We start from the raw sequence: 15,328 nt of genomic DNA, 5'->3' as shown, positions 1-15,328 counted from the left end.
CCCTATTAGGTGTGTGTGTGTGAGGCTTCTTCTTTCATTAAGGAAAGACACCCCCCCCTCCCCCAATGGGTTAAGGAGACCTGGACAAAGACCCCATGACTTATCGTAGTGGCGGATACTCCCGGTCATCGGGAAGTAATGAAAACCGAATAGAAATGCTTATTACAGTCACATTTTGTTGTGATATTTAAAATGGCAAATGCTGCAACATGATGACTATAACCGGGGCTGTCTTAAGGCATGGTCATATTGGACTCCCATCTAGATTTTCATTTTTTTAGGGTTATCCATGTGAGTATCCTCGTCTCCTTGTGCTTCGGGTGTCCTGAGCCAGTACCGCCCTGATAACCCCACCTGCGGCATAAGCATAGATTTTTGTTTTTTTTACATATAACTTTTTTAAGGAAGGGGTCCTGGGTGGAGACCTTTCACAAGAAGTTTGAGGAGAAAGTTTGTCCTCGTGTTTTTTTTTTTTTAACCCTTTGCAACGTCCATAAAATGTGTTGTTCAAAACAAAAACACCTCCATTGATGTGCTTATAATACAAAATCTTAATTAACACCGGGACTTGAGAATTTACTTGTGGCAATTATCTCGGGGAGGTACAATTGTTTTAATGAATTAGTGAAAACACGCATTTTTATACCGCCCAACGCTATAGCATTGTAAATATTAAATGTACATAGATCCTTTCAGAACATAGATTATGCGTTTGATGCTGTTTGGTTGCTCCTAAGTCACTCTGCTGTTTGTACTGTACTGTTTGTATGTGACTTGGGCTTGCTCCATTTTTTCCAGCACTGGGTCTTTTACAGATTTGCATACCTAAATGTCTCCCCATTTTTTAGGCTGGGAATCCTTGACATTCTGACATAGCAGTAAAGCATGTCAACATGCCCTTACCTTTAGTATTACCATCACCTTACTGGTAACAGCCTAAATAGCCAGTGAGTTGAATGTGGTGAGCGCTTCACAGTAGCTCACATTTCAACTATAACTAACTTAGGGAGTATCCAGGCTCAGAATTACCTGCTTTAATATTATTATTATTTTTTAAACGTACCCTCACCGTGATAGCTTGGGCCAGCCTTCACTTCAACTTCTACCTTGCAGTGATTGGTACTGGATATCATTATAGGCCAGAGGAGAATTTTGACTTACCATAATTGAGAGTCATCCTGAGAAGAAAACAAGTCTCTCTTCAAAGCCGACTCCATATGAGGCCAAAAGAGAATCTTTGTGGATTAGCTGTAACTTTGATGCACTTATTACAAGTGCACTCAACATAAAGCTTTGATGTTTGACATCTGTCTCGACGGAGAAAGATTTTTTGCATTAAATCTATATGAGTGAAGGTACCTATTGAGAGAGTCATTCTAGCAACTCCTCCTTTCCTGCATAACCATTCCTGCTTCATTACCTTTTGCTGGACCCTATATTTTTGCTGGCTTTAGAAATCTGTGCACTTCACCCCTTCTAACCAGTAGTAAAGTGCGTATGCTTCCCCTTTCAACATGTTTGAACTGGCATATGTCTAATGGTATATTTAACTTACCCTAATTTGTAAGTTTGTGGTTGTGTGCCTGCTCACAAGACATTTTGGCCTTTGTGAATAGCTTTGCTCAAATACAAATCTTAATGTGAGTAAATCCTTTTATATGTGCAAAAATGAGCTTTTGCATATGTACGTCAATCCTACACTTGTCAGTAGATTTGAGAATCAGTCCTATTACATTTTGACTCTGGCTAAACCTTGCAGAGTTACTGTACATGTGCAATGTAAATTTCTAGTCATTGATATAGCACTTTGTATATGCTCAGTTATGACAAACAAGAGAATTGGGACATTGTAATGTAATGCCAAGTATTACACGGTGTTGCCAGGTGGGAAGATCAGGCAGTCTCTTTAGTCCCCCATTGGCAACCTAGACACTGGTTCTGGGTCTAGGTACAGTAGCACTCTGTGAAATCAAGAGAATGCTGAAAAGAATATTTCACAGATTGATTTGTAAGACTCTTCCTCTGGGACTAAAGTAAGAAAGAGAGAAATGGTTCAATTAAATATATCCATAGTCTGCTTTAATCAGAAGTCTGGTTTAAGGTAATTGCTTGCTTTTTCAAGACCCTACAGTGATCAATAAATTGGCCACTACAGGGCGCATACATAAATATAGCCTTTGCGTACATAAAGCCTGTGAATATTCAAGGCTTTGATATAAATAGAACCGTGATATTTGCTGAGGTTTGTATAATCAGAAAGGTAGCATAATCAGAGCCTTACTGCAGTCTAAACCATGGCATAATATGAGCCCTAGCATAGTCTGATAAGTTATTATAAAAGCTAAAATAAAATTAAATCTTTACCGCAATCTGTCATCTCACTACATGGCACCAAATGGTATATCTTTATTTCGCCCCAGACAAGTAGGTTTCTGAAGGATCTCATCTACTGGACAAGTAGATATTGTATAAAATTCCACACCTCTGCAGAGCCAAGCCTAGATTATGTTAGGACATTGACAACTGAAAGTTTGACAAGGAATCCAGCAACACTGTTTTTTTGCACTGCCTCAGTTATGTTTTAAGGCTCCCCCTTGTGCTGGATGACAAATGAGAAGGAGGTTTGGAGGACTGAGATAGGAAATGTAGAAGTAGGAAAGATTGTGTGCTAGAGGAAAGTAAAATGATGTCTGTGTTACACTTTTCTTCGTCATTTATGTGTCAACCATGACATGTAGATCTTGATAACTAAACAAAAAGATGGTTGTCTCTTTATAAAAAAAAATTCAAAAATGCCCGATGCTGAAAACTCTAAATTCCAAATGTGCATGTTTATGAGGGTATTTTGGTAGGAGTGTTGATCGGTTGAACATTGCGCTGCTATGCCCTGCAGATGTGAGGCATCTCTCTGTGACCCACCTGCCTGCTCTGTCCCCACCTGTGGAACCCCAGGACTGGTTCTTTTCTTTTTGAGTTGCTGGTCCAGACCTTCTGAACATTAAGTCAATCTCAATTCAATCACAATAATTTGTTGTAGGAAGTTGGCTCTGTATGTGCTATTTCAAAGTAAGGAATAGCATGCACAGAGTCCAAGGGTTCCCCTTAGAGGTAAAATAGTGGTAAAAATAGATAATACTAATGCTCTATTTTGTGGTAGTATGGTCGAGCAGTAGGCTTATCCAAGGAGTAGTGTTAAGCATTTGTTGTACATACACATAGACAATAAATGAGGTACACACACTCAGAGACAAATCCAGCCAATAGGTTTTTGTATAGAAAAATATATTTTCTTAGTTTATTTTAAGAACCACAGGTTCAAATTCTACATGTAATATCTCATTCGAAAGGTATTGCAGGTAAGTACTTTAGGAACTTTAAATCATAAAAATTGCATGTATACTTTTCAAGTTATTGACAAATAGCTGTTTTAAAAGTGGACACTTAGTGCAATTTTCACAGTTCCTAGGGGAGGTAAGTTTTTGTTAGTTTTACCAGGTAAGTAAGACACTTACAGGGTTTAGTTCTTGGTCCAAGGTAGCCCACCGTTGGGGGTTCAGAGCAACCCCAAAGTCACCACACCAGCAGCTCAGGGCCGGTCAGGTGCAGAGTTCAAAGTGGTGCCCAAAACACATAGGCTAGAATGGAGAGAAGGGGGTGCCCCGGTTCCGGTCTGCTTGCAGGTAAGTACCCGCGTCTTCGGAGGGCAGACCAGGGGGGTTTTGTAGGGCACCGGGGGGGACACAAGCCCACACAGAAATTTCACCCTCAGCAGCGCGGGGGCGGCCGGGTGCAGTGTAGAAACAAGCGTCGGGTTTGTAATGGAAGTCAATGGGAGATCTCGGGATCTCTTCAGCGCTGCAGGCAGGCAAGGGGGGGGTTCCTCGGGGAAACCTCCACTTGGGCAAGGGAGAGGGACTCCTGGGGGTCACTTCTCCAGTGAAAGTCCGGTCCTTCAGGTCCTGGGGGCTGCGGGTGCAGGGTCTCTCCCAGGCGTCGGGACTTAGGATTCAAAGAGTCGCGGTCAGGGGAAGCCTCGGGATTCCCTCTGCAGGCGGCGCTGTGGGGGCTCAGGGGGGACAGGTTTTGGTACTCACAGTATCAGAGTAGTCCTGGGGTCCCTCCTGAGGTGTTGGATCTCCACCAGCCGAGTCGGGGTCGCCGGGTGCAGTGTTGCAAGTCTCACGCCTCTTGCGGGGAGCTTGCAGGGTTCTTTAAAGCTGCTGGAAACAAAGTTGCAGCTTTTCTTGGAGCAGGTCCGCTGTCCTCAGGAGTTTCTTGTCTTTTCAAAGCAGGGGCAGTCCTCAGAGGATGTCGAGGTCGCTGGTCCCTTTGGAAGGCGTCGCTGGAGCAGGATCTTTGGAAGGCAGGAGACAGGCCGGTGAGTTTCTGGAGCCAAGGCAGTTGTCGTCTTCTGGTCTTCCTCTGCAGGGGTTTTCAGCTAGGCAGTCCTTCTTCTTGTAGTTGCAGGAATCTAATTTTCTAGGGTTCAGGGTAGCCCTTAAATACTAAATTTAAGGGCGTGTTTAGGTCTGGGGGGTTAGTAGCCAATGGCTACTAGCCCTGAGGGTGGGTACACCCTCTTTGTGCCTCCTCCCAAGGGGAGGGGGTCACAATCCTAACCCTATTGGGGGAATCCTCCATCTGCAAGATGGAGGATTTCTAAAAGTTAGAGTCACTTCAGCTCAGGACACCTTAGGGGCTGTCCTGACTGGCCAGTGACTCCTCCTTGTTGCTTTCTTTGTTCCCTCCAGCCTTGCCGCCAAAAGTGGGGGCCGTGGCCGGAGGGGGCGGGCAACTCCACTAAGCTGGAGTGCCCTGCTGGGCTGTGACAAAGGGGTGAGCCTTTGAGGCTCACCGCCAGGTGTTACAGCTCCTGCCTGTGGGAGGTGTTAGCATCTCCACCCAGTGCAGGCTTTGTTACTGGCCTCAGAGTGACAAAGGCACTCTCCCCATGGGGCCAGCAACATGTCTCTGGTGTGGCAGGCTGCTGGAACTAGTCAGCCTACACAGACAGTCGGTTAAGTTTCAGGGGGCACCTCTAAGGTGCCCTCTGTGGTGTATTTTACAATAAAATGTACACTGGCATCAGTGTGCATTTATTGTGCTGAGAAGTTTGATACCAAACTTCCCAGTTTTCAGTGTAGCCATTAGGGTGCTGTGGAGTTCGTGTTTGACAGACTCCCAGACCATATACTCTTATGGCTACCCTGCACTTACAATGTCTAAGGTTTGGTTTAGACACTGTAGGGGTACCATGCTCATGCACTGGTACCCTCACCTATGGTATAGTGCACCCTGCCTTAGGGCTGTAAGGCCTGCTAGAGGGGTGTCTTACCTATACTGCATAGGCAGTGAGAGGCTGGCATGGCACCCTGAGGGGAGTGCCATGTCGACTTACTCGTTTTGTCCTCACTAGCACACACAAGCTGGCAAGCAGTGTGTCTGTGCTGAGTGAGAGGTCTCCAGGGTGGCATAAGACATGCTGCAGCCCTTAGAGACCTTCCTTGGCATCAGGGCCCTTGGTACTAGAAGTACCAGTTACAAGGGACTTATCTGGATGCCAGGGTCTGCCAATTGTGGATACAAAAGTACAGGTTAGGGAAAGAACACTGGTGCTGGGGCCTGGTTAGCAGGCCTCAGCACACTTTCAATTGTAAACATAGCATCAGCAAAGGCAAAAACTCAGGGGGCAACCATGCCAAGGAGGCATTTCCTTACATTTGTCTCATCTTACTCAGAGTTGAAAGGTGTAGAGCAAAGGTTCTGTAGTACAGCAGCGAGAAACTAATTTGGTAGGGCCCTACTTGCAAAGAAAGGACCCAACAAGCAATCTGTGCTCTAGCAGTACCATCTTGATCCAGGATTGAGTAATGAATAACAGGCCTCTTTTATCTTATTGACATGTGCATTTTATGAAGAGTTTCAGAAACTTTAAAACACTTCTATCCATGTCTACCTATGTAGAAACAAATACATATAATGGGGCGCTGTTTAATGGCGCTATTATAAATATGCTTATTTTGACATACTTTTTGTTCAGACAATAGAGCGCCCGACTTCTAAGGTGTTGGTGTAAACCATTCTCTTCACAATGTCCCAGGTTTATAGTTAGATAAACATTTGCCAGGAACTCTTCTGTATGAGTGAGAATTGCTAAAGTGAGTGAAAATTGTAAATTATTTATAAAGCACTTAGTAACACTAGATCACTGATCACGTTGATCGTATGTCCATAAGGCATGCTCAGAGCTTGTGTTGTAGGAAAAAAATGACCTGTGCTTTATGTAGGCTTTGGTTTGCAGTGACAAATGGCAGTTGTCAGATGTCTTAAACAGCTCACCTACTGATTGAGGGGTGTATGAAATGTGCATAATTTACCTTTGTATAATTACAGAAAACTTCAGAAAAGCTAAGATTAAATAAAAGCTTGAATTTGGGACTGTATTTTAGAGTTCAATGCGATAATGCATTATCTGCTCAAAAAAAAAATAGCAGAAGCAAACAGCAGCCTTTTTGCATACTGGTTGTTTGTGTAATCTCCATGCGCTAAATATTTGCCCCTAATGGCTCATAATTACGTGATGTGGTGTAATTTCAGGAATTTTGCATAACAAGTATAGCGTTAAATTAAATTACCAAAATTAAATTATGTTACACCGACATAACAAAAACATTTCGACAAAATATAGAACTTTAAATAAAGGAGTGCATTAAAGCCACTACAATGATCAAAAACTTCTTGAATATCATTAGCTTAGCTCACAAATTGACAGCAAAACTTTCAGCCAATTGATATGAAATTTCTTTATCTATTAAGTAAATTCACTTCAAAGAGGGTGTGGGTGTATAGGGAGTGGGGTGTGTGTGTGTGTGAAGCTTGAAAGTTGCAATGTGTTTAAACCTCCTCTAACTGAATTTTACAGAATGATTTGGAACAAGTGTTACGTCAGATTGGGGATAAAGACCAGAAGATTCAAAATCTTGAGGCCCTGTTAAAGAAGAGCAAAGAAAGTATTTCACTTCTGGAAAAAGAGAGAGAAGATCTCTATGTCAAAATTCAAGCTGGTGAAGGAGAGACTGCAGTTTTAAACCAACTACAAGAGAAAAACCACACTTTGCAAGAACAGGTAAACAGTTATTAAGTGGTTCCATGATTTACAAACAACAATACTGGTAATGATGTTTGTATCCTTGCTGTATAGCTTGCTTTTTAGTGTGATATAAAATTCCCAGTTCCATTTACTACAGAATACCTTTCCATAATTTACTAATGTAAACATGTCTTTACCTCAACAAAAATATGAATTCACATATCAGTGAAATACCTTGGCTCGGCATCAACATTTGATGTATCAGTTACTTGTACAAACCTCTTGTGAGATTTTTATTTCCTTGTTCTGTCACCCAGACATATAGACTTTAACTGTGATCATCAGTTCTTTTAAGGTCGAGCGTGCAAGCGCTTTGATCTGTTGAAGGTATTGTGGGCTTTTAACCATGCCCGCCTCACACCCATCACTTTCCTTTGTTAGTAGGCCTGCCTTTCAAAAACCACTTGATGTCATTGGTAAATGCTTTACGTTTGTCCCGCCCTGGGGTCTCTGTTACATGGATCATTGCACAATTGCTGATATACTTCAGCGTGGGTGAACTACTTTTTTCTTTTGTCTACGCTCTGGCTGCTGTGGCGCTCAGCGCAAACTCGATCGGCGATATCAGAGCGCTACTCACATTGTTTACACTGTCACCCAATAGGAGTCATTTTATTTTTGCTTTTGGCTTTTATTCGTGTGATCTGTAGATTACTGGATTACCTTCTCAAATAATGCATGGTAAGTATTTATGTATTTGTTTTTTATTTGCGCTAGCCCTTCCAGGCACATTGGAAAGCATTTTCTTTCCAGGTCCTGAGGTGTGTTGAAAGCACTGTTGCCCAGGCAAACTGTAGGTGGGTGTCACTGTGTCCATTGTGGGAAATGAGGTCTCTGTGAAGTCCGAAGCGGGTGGTAGGGAGCTTGGACAAAACAAAGGGTCACCAGGACACATAGCACACACCTTGAGTGGCTTCAAGGCAGCTGTTCTCTCTCCAGAAAGAACATTAATCTCCAGAGTTATTTTGTCAGTTTTACTTTCGATGCACTCTGATCTGCTCAGTACACGTTCTTTGCAGCAGGCATATTAACCCTTTGTGCTGCCTTAAGCTTCCACTTCACAAAAGCGTGTTCGCTCCAGAAAAAACATTGATTGCCACAGTTATTTTGAGATTTCTGTATTACATGCACTTTGTGATTTGCCTAGCATACGTTCTTTGCAGCAGGCACATTAACCATCTGTGCTACCTTATGATGAATCCAAGCTTCCACTAGGCAAAAGTACGTTCACTCTTCAGAAAGAACATTAATCGCCAGAGTTATTGTGACATTTTTACATTAGATACACTCTAAACAGAAAACCATCACAAATGGAAAAAACAGCTGTAAAAGTGAGCTGAAGGGGAAGGGGCAGGGGCAGGGAATGACTGGACATGGAAAAATAGGCCCGACATAGCTTTAAAAATAAATTGCCTCTGTATTTAGTACTTTAACATTTGTATGGAGCAGCCATGTTACTGCATAGCTCTTTAAAGCTATTATCTGTTTTTAAGATGTTTGTTTTTTGGGCCTCCAGGAATAATGAGTTATTTGTTTGAGTGCAATATTACAACTTTGCTTAACTTCTTAATAAATTCCTTTGAAATTTGTGCACTATGGCCGCTTCCAAACCCTGTGCAGACAGCCAACCCCAGTTCGCGAGCTATAGCTTCAGTCCATGATGAAAACAGGTAAGGTTCTGAAATTCTGGACTTGCTGTGTTTTTACTATGATACCCTTCTATTCAAGACAGCATTCCAACAGTAATATCATAAAGTTGAAAGCCAGTCCTTGAAGAAGTATTTGTAGAGTTTCTCAGCTCCCTAGTTCAAAACATGGTTCACTCATTTAGTTTGTTTCTGCTTTCCATTCTGGGACTTGTAGTTTTATTTTTATAACGTGATAGAAGCTTCAAATACAAAGCAGAAGCCTGACTAGATGAACTACATACGTTTGAGTCTGTGAAACTTAAGCTGTGTGCTCATGTATTTATAAAACTATAGGTTTTGACAAATTAATGTGGCGAAAAAGTCCCTTCATGCATTTACAATGCCAATAGAGCCAACTCAAGTAAATGCAATACCTATTGCATTGCAAATGTTTGTTTGTGTTTGGCACATCCTGAACACTTAAAGATCCTTTTTATAGTATGTTTAGTAAATACTACTTTTCATGAGGCATTATCATTTGCAGAAAACAAATAGTAAGCATTATCTCCATGAAGAAAGGCTAGCTAGCGTCCTTCAGACATAGTATTGTCATTTAAACAACGTCATCCTCCTTGATACCATTGCATTATAATTTATGCATGGAAACATTTCTTAACTTTGTCTTAAGGAACTTACCTCCAAATTGGCCTGCAGGCTGCATGGATGATTACGTGTAGAACATTAAGGAGTTTCTCTCAGTAGGTTTGCAGCATCAAACAGAGTCCCTTATCACCAGTACCGAGCTGCAGATATAGGTAACTAATCTCTGTATTGTTTTGCTTGAGCATGATATTAAAATGCCATGTGTTGAAGTTAATCCTAGTTTGCTTTAAATGGGAAACAGGAGTTAGCTTAGCTGCAGACTCGTGCCCCCGTCACCAAGTGACTTTTTCCCTACTTAGTTTGCTCTGTTGTAGCACATTTATTTAATTATATCTTTTAAAATGGCTGCCTTGTTTCTAGTTAGGCCAATGTTTTAGTTTCACCTTATCAGTGCCACCGCGCTAAGGCGTTAATATCAAGCGGCAAAGATAAACAAACTGTAGCTGTTCACATTAGGTACTTTCCGTCTTCACGCCTTTGAGGGAATTGTTCACATAAATTGCCGTCCCAAGCATGTCTTGTTATCTATTGTTTGGGAACAGACCTACGTCAGGCGTCCAAGCAGATCTGTATAAATGCACCTCACTTAGACAGATAGTCAGGGGGATTCCGACCAGATGCCATCGCTGCTATCGATGCTGCACTTCGCCTTGTTGCTGACCCAGTCTTCGTGTCCCTACGGAGTCTGAGCTAGAGACCTCATTCCAAGGAAACGAGAGTTGGGTGGACTCTTCTCATTGACATGGCATTGGCAGATTAGGTTTAATACACCTAGCTATATTTTAGGTTAAAGATTAGATTTACATTATTAGGGTGTTAGGACATATTTCATATCTCATGTCATTTCATGTAATTGCAGGATAATGGGGGCCTTTGTATTACTGACTTTTGTCTTTACCACTCTGTTTCTTGCATTATTCATTATCCTAATCATTGCAGCACATGCCACCTATCGTAGATTGCAGTTTTGGTAAATAAAATCTATTGAAACCTTACTGCATCTTCTTCATTGCCTGTGTTTGATTGAGACATGTTGTTAATGCGAGAAAGGGGTACTCTCCGTTTAACCACGACACTCCCGGAGATATCACACTCTTGAGTCCATGTTTAAAGGCTGCCACAAATCACCTTTTACTGTTTGGGTTTTTTATGAGGTGCTGCTTGTGAGCTGGGAGGGTTAATACGACAGTTGAGACTTGTTATAGGACTGGCATAGTCACCTACAAACATACGTACTTTCATCCTTAAACCAGCAGTCTTGCCTAGAGCAAGAGTCAAACTATGACAACTTTACTTGTTGTGCTATGTCAGAACCCCTTGCTGAGGCGTTTTACTCCTTATGTCCTGCGGCCCGAATTGTTATTGATTCTGAGTAACTGGGCCAGCTACCCTTTCTGCCCTTGATTCTTAAGGTTGCGTGGTCCAAGTAGTCCAAGGCTCCCTCAGGGGTGATAAGGGTGGGAGGAGTGTGGATACAGGCTAGTGAACAGAGGCTCACAACTTAAGAAGTGTGCAGCAGCAGCAGTAAATCATTGTCCAGCCAAATGCTCACTTATAACATCCAGGGTATGCCCCATTAGTACACTGAGTCTAAAGTGTACACTACGACTCTAACTTAGTCAGTAGTGTTCCATCACTATTGTGCTAACATAGCAGCAAGTTCCTCTGAACCCGACAGGCCAGAAAGCAGTCTTATCTACACCAGACGGTGTGGAACGCATGGAGTTCCTGAGTGCACCCCATCTGCGGATGCTCGCAGTGGCTGCATCTGAGTTCCGGTGAGTCGTCCGCACGTGGCCCAGGTGGCTGCACTCACTGGGAGCAGTCTCTCTCACTTGAAGTTGCCCTCGTGAAGCACTCGGAGGCTTTCTGCGGGTCCTCCTGTGGAGTAAGTGTTTATCTCCTCTTGCGGGGTAAGTGTTCGGCTCCTCTCAAAGTTGGAGATGGCTTCAACAATCCTGTCTTGTGCCCCTTTGCCTGGGTGATGGCATGCAGATGTTCCCACGGCATCCTCACTTTTTCGACAGAGGGTGGGGGGATAAGAACAGGCTGCAGTCCCGGCGACCATCTCTGACTTACAAGGTCACTGCAACTCACAGTTCATGGGCTGCAGCGTGATCAGCATGTTAAAATTCTTCAAGGTGGCCCCTTATGGCATACTAGATTACTGCCTGCTACCACACCAGGCTTTGGCCCTTAACACATGGCAGTCCCTTTTCCACAGTGGCCCCCTCTGGCACATAGGGTCGCCACTCGCTTCTGCACAAGGCTTTAGCCCTTACCAAGCACCATTCTTGATCAAGGCAGCCCCTCCTGGCTTACAGGGCTGCCATCTCTGCACTACACAGAGGCTCTGGCCTGATTGGCAAAGCACAACACACAGCTCAATTCACAGCAGCCATTTCCTTAAACATGGGGGTCACAGGGCAACAACCCGATAGGTACAGCATCCCTTTCCTCACGCCGCGCAAAAGGTGTCCTCTCAACCGATCTCCCCACTGGACCTAGCTTCCTCCAACGCTCTCCTCTGCATCACTGGGCACACTGGCTGTAAGGAAATGCCTCCTTGGCATGGTTGCCCCCTGACTTTTTGCCTTTGCTGATGCTATGTTTACAATTGAAAGTGTGCTGAGGCCTGCTAACCAGGCCCCAGCACCAGTGTTCTTTCCCTAACCTGTACTTTTGTATCCACAATTGGCAGACCCTGGCATCCAGATAAGTCCCTTGTAACTGGTACTTCTGGTACCAAGGGCCCTGATGCCAAGGAAGGTCTCTAAGGGCTGCAGCATGTCTTATGCCACCCTGGAGACCTCTCACTCAGCACAGACACACTGCTTGCCAGCTTGTGTGTGCTAGTGAGGACAAAACGAGTAAGTCGACATGGCACTCCCCTCAGGGTGCCATGCCAGCCTCTCACTGCCTATGCAGTATAGGTAAGACACCCCTCTAGCAGGCCTTACAGCCCTAAGGCAGGGTGCACTATACCATAGGTGAGGGTACCAGTGCATGAGCATGGTACCCCTACAGTGTCTAAACAAAACCTTAGACATTGTAAGTGCAGGGTAGCCATAAGAGTATATGGTCTGGGAGTTTGTCAAACACGAACTCCACAGCACCATAATGGCTACACTGAAAACTGGGAAGTTTGGTATCAAACTTCTCAGCACAATAAATGCACACTGATGCCAGTGTACATTTTATTGTAAAATACACCACAGAGGGCACCTTAGAGGTGCCCCCTGAAACTTAACCGACTATCTGTGTAGGCTGACTAGTTTTAGCAGCCTGCCACAAACCGAGACATGTTGCTGGCCCCATGGGGAGAGTGCCTTTGTCACTCTGAGGCCAGTAACAAAGCCTGCACTGGGTGGAGATGCTAACACCTCCCCCAGGCAGGAGTTGTCACACCTGGCGGTGAGCCTCAAAGGCTCACCTCCTTTGTGCCAACCCAGCAGGACACTCCAGCTAGTGGAGTTGCCCGCCCCCTCCGGCCAGGCCCCACTTTTGGCGGCAAGGCCGGAGAAAATAATGAGAAAAACAAGGAGGAGTCACTGGCCAGTCAGGACAGCCCCTAAGGTGTCCTGAGCTGAGGTGACTCTAACTTTTAGAAATCCTCCATCTTGCAGATGGAGGATTCCCCCAATAGGGTTAGGATTGTGACCCCCTCCCCTTGGGAGGAGGCACAAAGAGGGTGTACCCACCCTCAGGGCTAGTAGCCATTGGCTACCAACCCCCCAGACCTAAACACGCCCTTAAATTTAGTATTTAAGGGCTACCCTGAACCCTAGAAAATTAGATTCCTGCAACTACAAGAAGAAGGACTGCCTAGCTGAAAAACCCCTGCAGAGGAAGACCAGAAGACGACAACTGCCTTGGCTCCAGAAACTCACCGGCCTGTCTCCTGCCTTCCAAAGATCCTGCTCCAGCGACGCCTTCCGAAGGGACCAGCGACCTCGACATCCTCTGAGGACTGCCCCTGCTTCGAAAAGACAAGAAACTCCCGAGGACAGCGGACCTGCTCCAAGAAAAGCTGCAACTTTGTTTCCAGCAGCTTTAAAGAACCCTGCAAGCTCCCCGCAAGAAGCGTGAGACTTGCAACACTGCACCCGGCGACCCCGACTCGGCTGGTGGAGATCCGACGCCTCAGGAGGGACCCCAGGACTACTCTGATACTGTGAGTACCAAAACCTGTCCCCCCTGAGCCCCCACAGCGCCGCCTGCAGAGGGAATCCCGAGGCTTCCCCTGACCGCGACTCCTTGAATCCAAAGTCCCGACACCTGGGAGAGACCCTGCACCCGCAGCCCCCAGGACCTGAAGGACCGGACTTTCACTGGAGGAGTGACCCCCAGGAGTCCCTCTCCCTTGACCAAGTGGAGGTTTCCCCGAGGAACCCCCCCCTTGCCTGCCTGCAGCGCTGAAGAGATCCCTAGATCTTCCATTGACTTCCATTACAAACCCGACGCTTGTTTCTACACTGCACCCGGCCGCCCCCGCGCCGCTGAGGGTGAAATTTCTGTGTGAACTTGTGTCCCCCCCGGTGCCCTACAAAACCCCCCTGGTCTGCCCTCCGAAGACGCGGGTACTTACCTGCAAGCAGACCGGAACCGGGGCACCCCCTTCTCTCCATTCTAGCCTATGTGTTTTGGGCACCACTTTGAACTCTGCACCTGACCGGCCCTGAGCTGCTGGTGTGGTGACTTTGGGGTTGCTCTGAACCCCCAACGGTGGGCTACCTTGGACCAAGAACTGAACCCTGTAAGTGTCTTACTTACCTGGAAAAACTAATCAAAACTTACCTCCCCTAGGAACTGTGAAAATTGCACTAAGTGTCCACTTTTAAAACAGCTATTTGTCAATAACTTGAAAAGTATACATGCAATTTTGATGATTTGAAGTTCCTAAAGTACTTACCTGCAATACCTTTCGAATGAGCTATTTCATGTAGAATTTGAACCTGTGGTTCTTAAAATAAACTAAGAAAAGATATTTTTCTATATAAAAACCTATTGGCTGGATTTGTCTCTGAGTGTGTGTACCTCATTTATTGTCTATGTGTATGTACAACAAATGCTTAACACTACTCCTTGGATAAGCCTACTGCTCGACCACACTACCACAAAATAGAGCATTAGTATTATCTATTTTTACCACTATTTTACCTCTAAGGGGAACCCTTGGACTCTGTGCATGCTATTCCTTACTTTGAAATAGCACATACAGAGCCAACTTCCTACATTGGTGGATCAGCGGTGGGGTACAAGACTTTGCATTTGCTGGACTACTCAGCCAATACCTGATCACACGACAAATTCCAAAATTGTCATTAGAAATTGATTTTTGCAATTTGAAAAGTTTTCTAAATTCTTAAAAGACCTGCTAGGGCCTTGTGTTAGATCCTGTTTAGCATTTCTTTTAGAGTTTAAAAGTTTGTAAAAGTTTGAATTAGATTCTAGAACCAGTTTTAGATTCTTAAAAAGTATTCCAACTTTTAGAAGCAAAATGTCTAGCACAGATGTGACTGTGGTGGAACTCGACACCACACCTTACCTCCATCTACAGATGAGAGAGCTAAGGTCACTCTGTAAACTAAAGAAAATAACCATAGGCCCCAAACCTACCAAAATACAGCTCCAGGAGCTTTTGGCAGAGTTTGAAAAGGCCAACCCCTCTGAGGGTGGCAACTCAGAGGAAGATGATAGTGAATTGGAGGAAGATTCCCCCCTACCAGTCCTATCTAGGGAGGACAGGGCCTCTCAAGCCCTGACTCCAAAAATACTAGTCAGAGATACTGGCTCCCTCACAGGAGGGACCAGCACCTCTGAAATCACTGAGGATAACCCCAGTGAAGAGGACATCCAGTTAGCCAGGATGGCCAAAAGATTGGCT

General features: G+C 44.6%; 1 protein-coding gene across 1 annotated transcript in view; it reads left to right on the top strand.

The window, feature by feature from the left end:
• The window catches only part of EEA1 (early endosome antigen 1), a 497,109-nt gene that overhangs the window by 164,049 nt on the left and 317,732 nt on the right, over positions 1-15,328 (top strand). Inside the window, exon 14 of the mRNA XM_069228969.1 lies at positions 6,923-7,126. Coding sequence (XP_069085070.1) covers positions 6,923-7,126 — 204 coding nt within the window. The remainder of the gene's footprint in view (positions 1-6,922; positions 7,127-15,328) is intronic.

The sequence above is a fragment of the Pleurodeles waltl genome, chromosome 4_1, assembly GCF_031143425.1.
Source record: "Pleurodeles waltl isolate 20211129_DDA chromosome 4_1, aPleWal1.hap1.20221129, whole genome shotgun sequence".
In the NCBI taxonomy this organism is placed as follows: Eukaryota; Metazoa; Chordata; class Amphibia; order Caudata; family Salamandridae; genus Pleurodeles; species Pleurodeles waltl.
The sequence above is the reverse complement of the archived record's forward strand: the minus strand, read 5'-3'. Positions and strand labels throughout refer to the sequence as shown.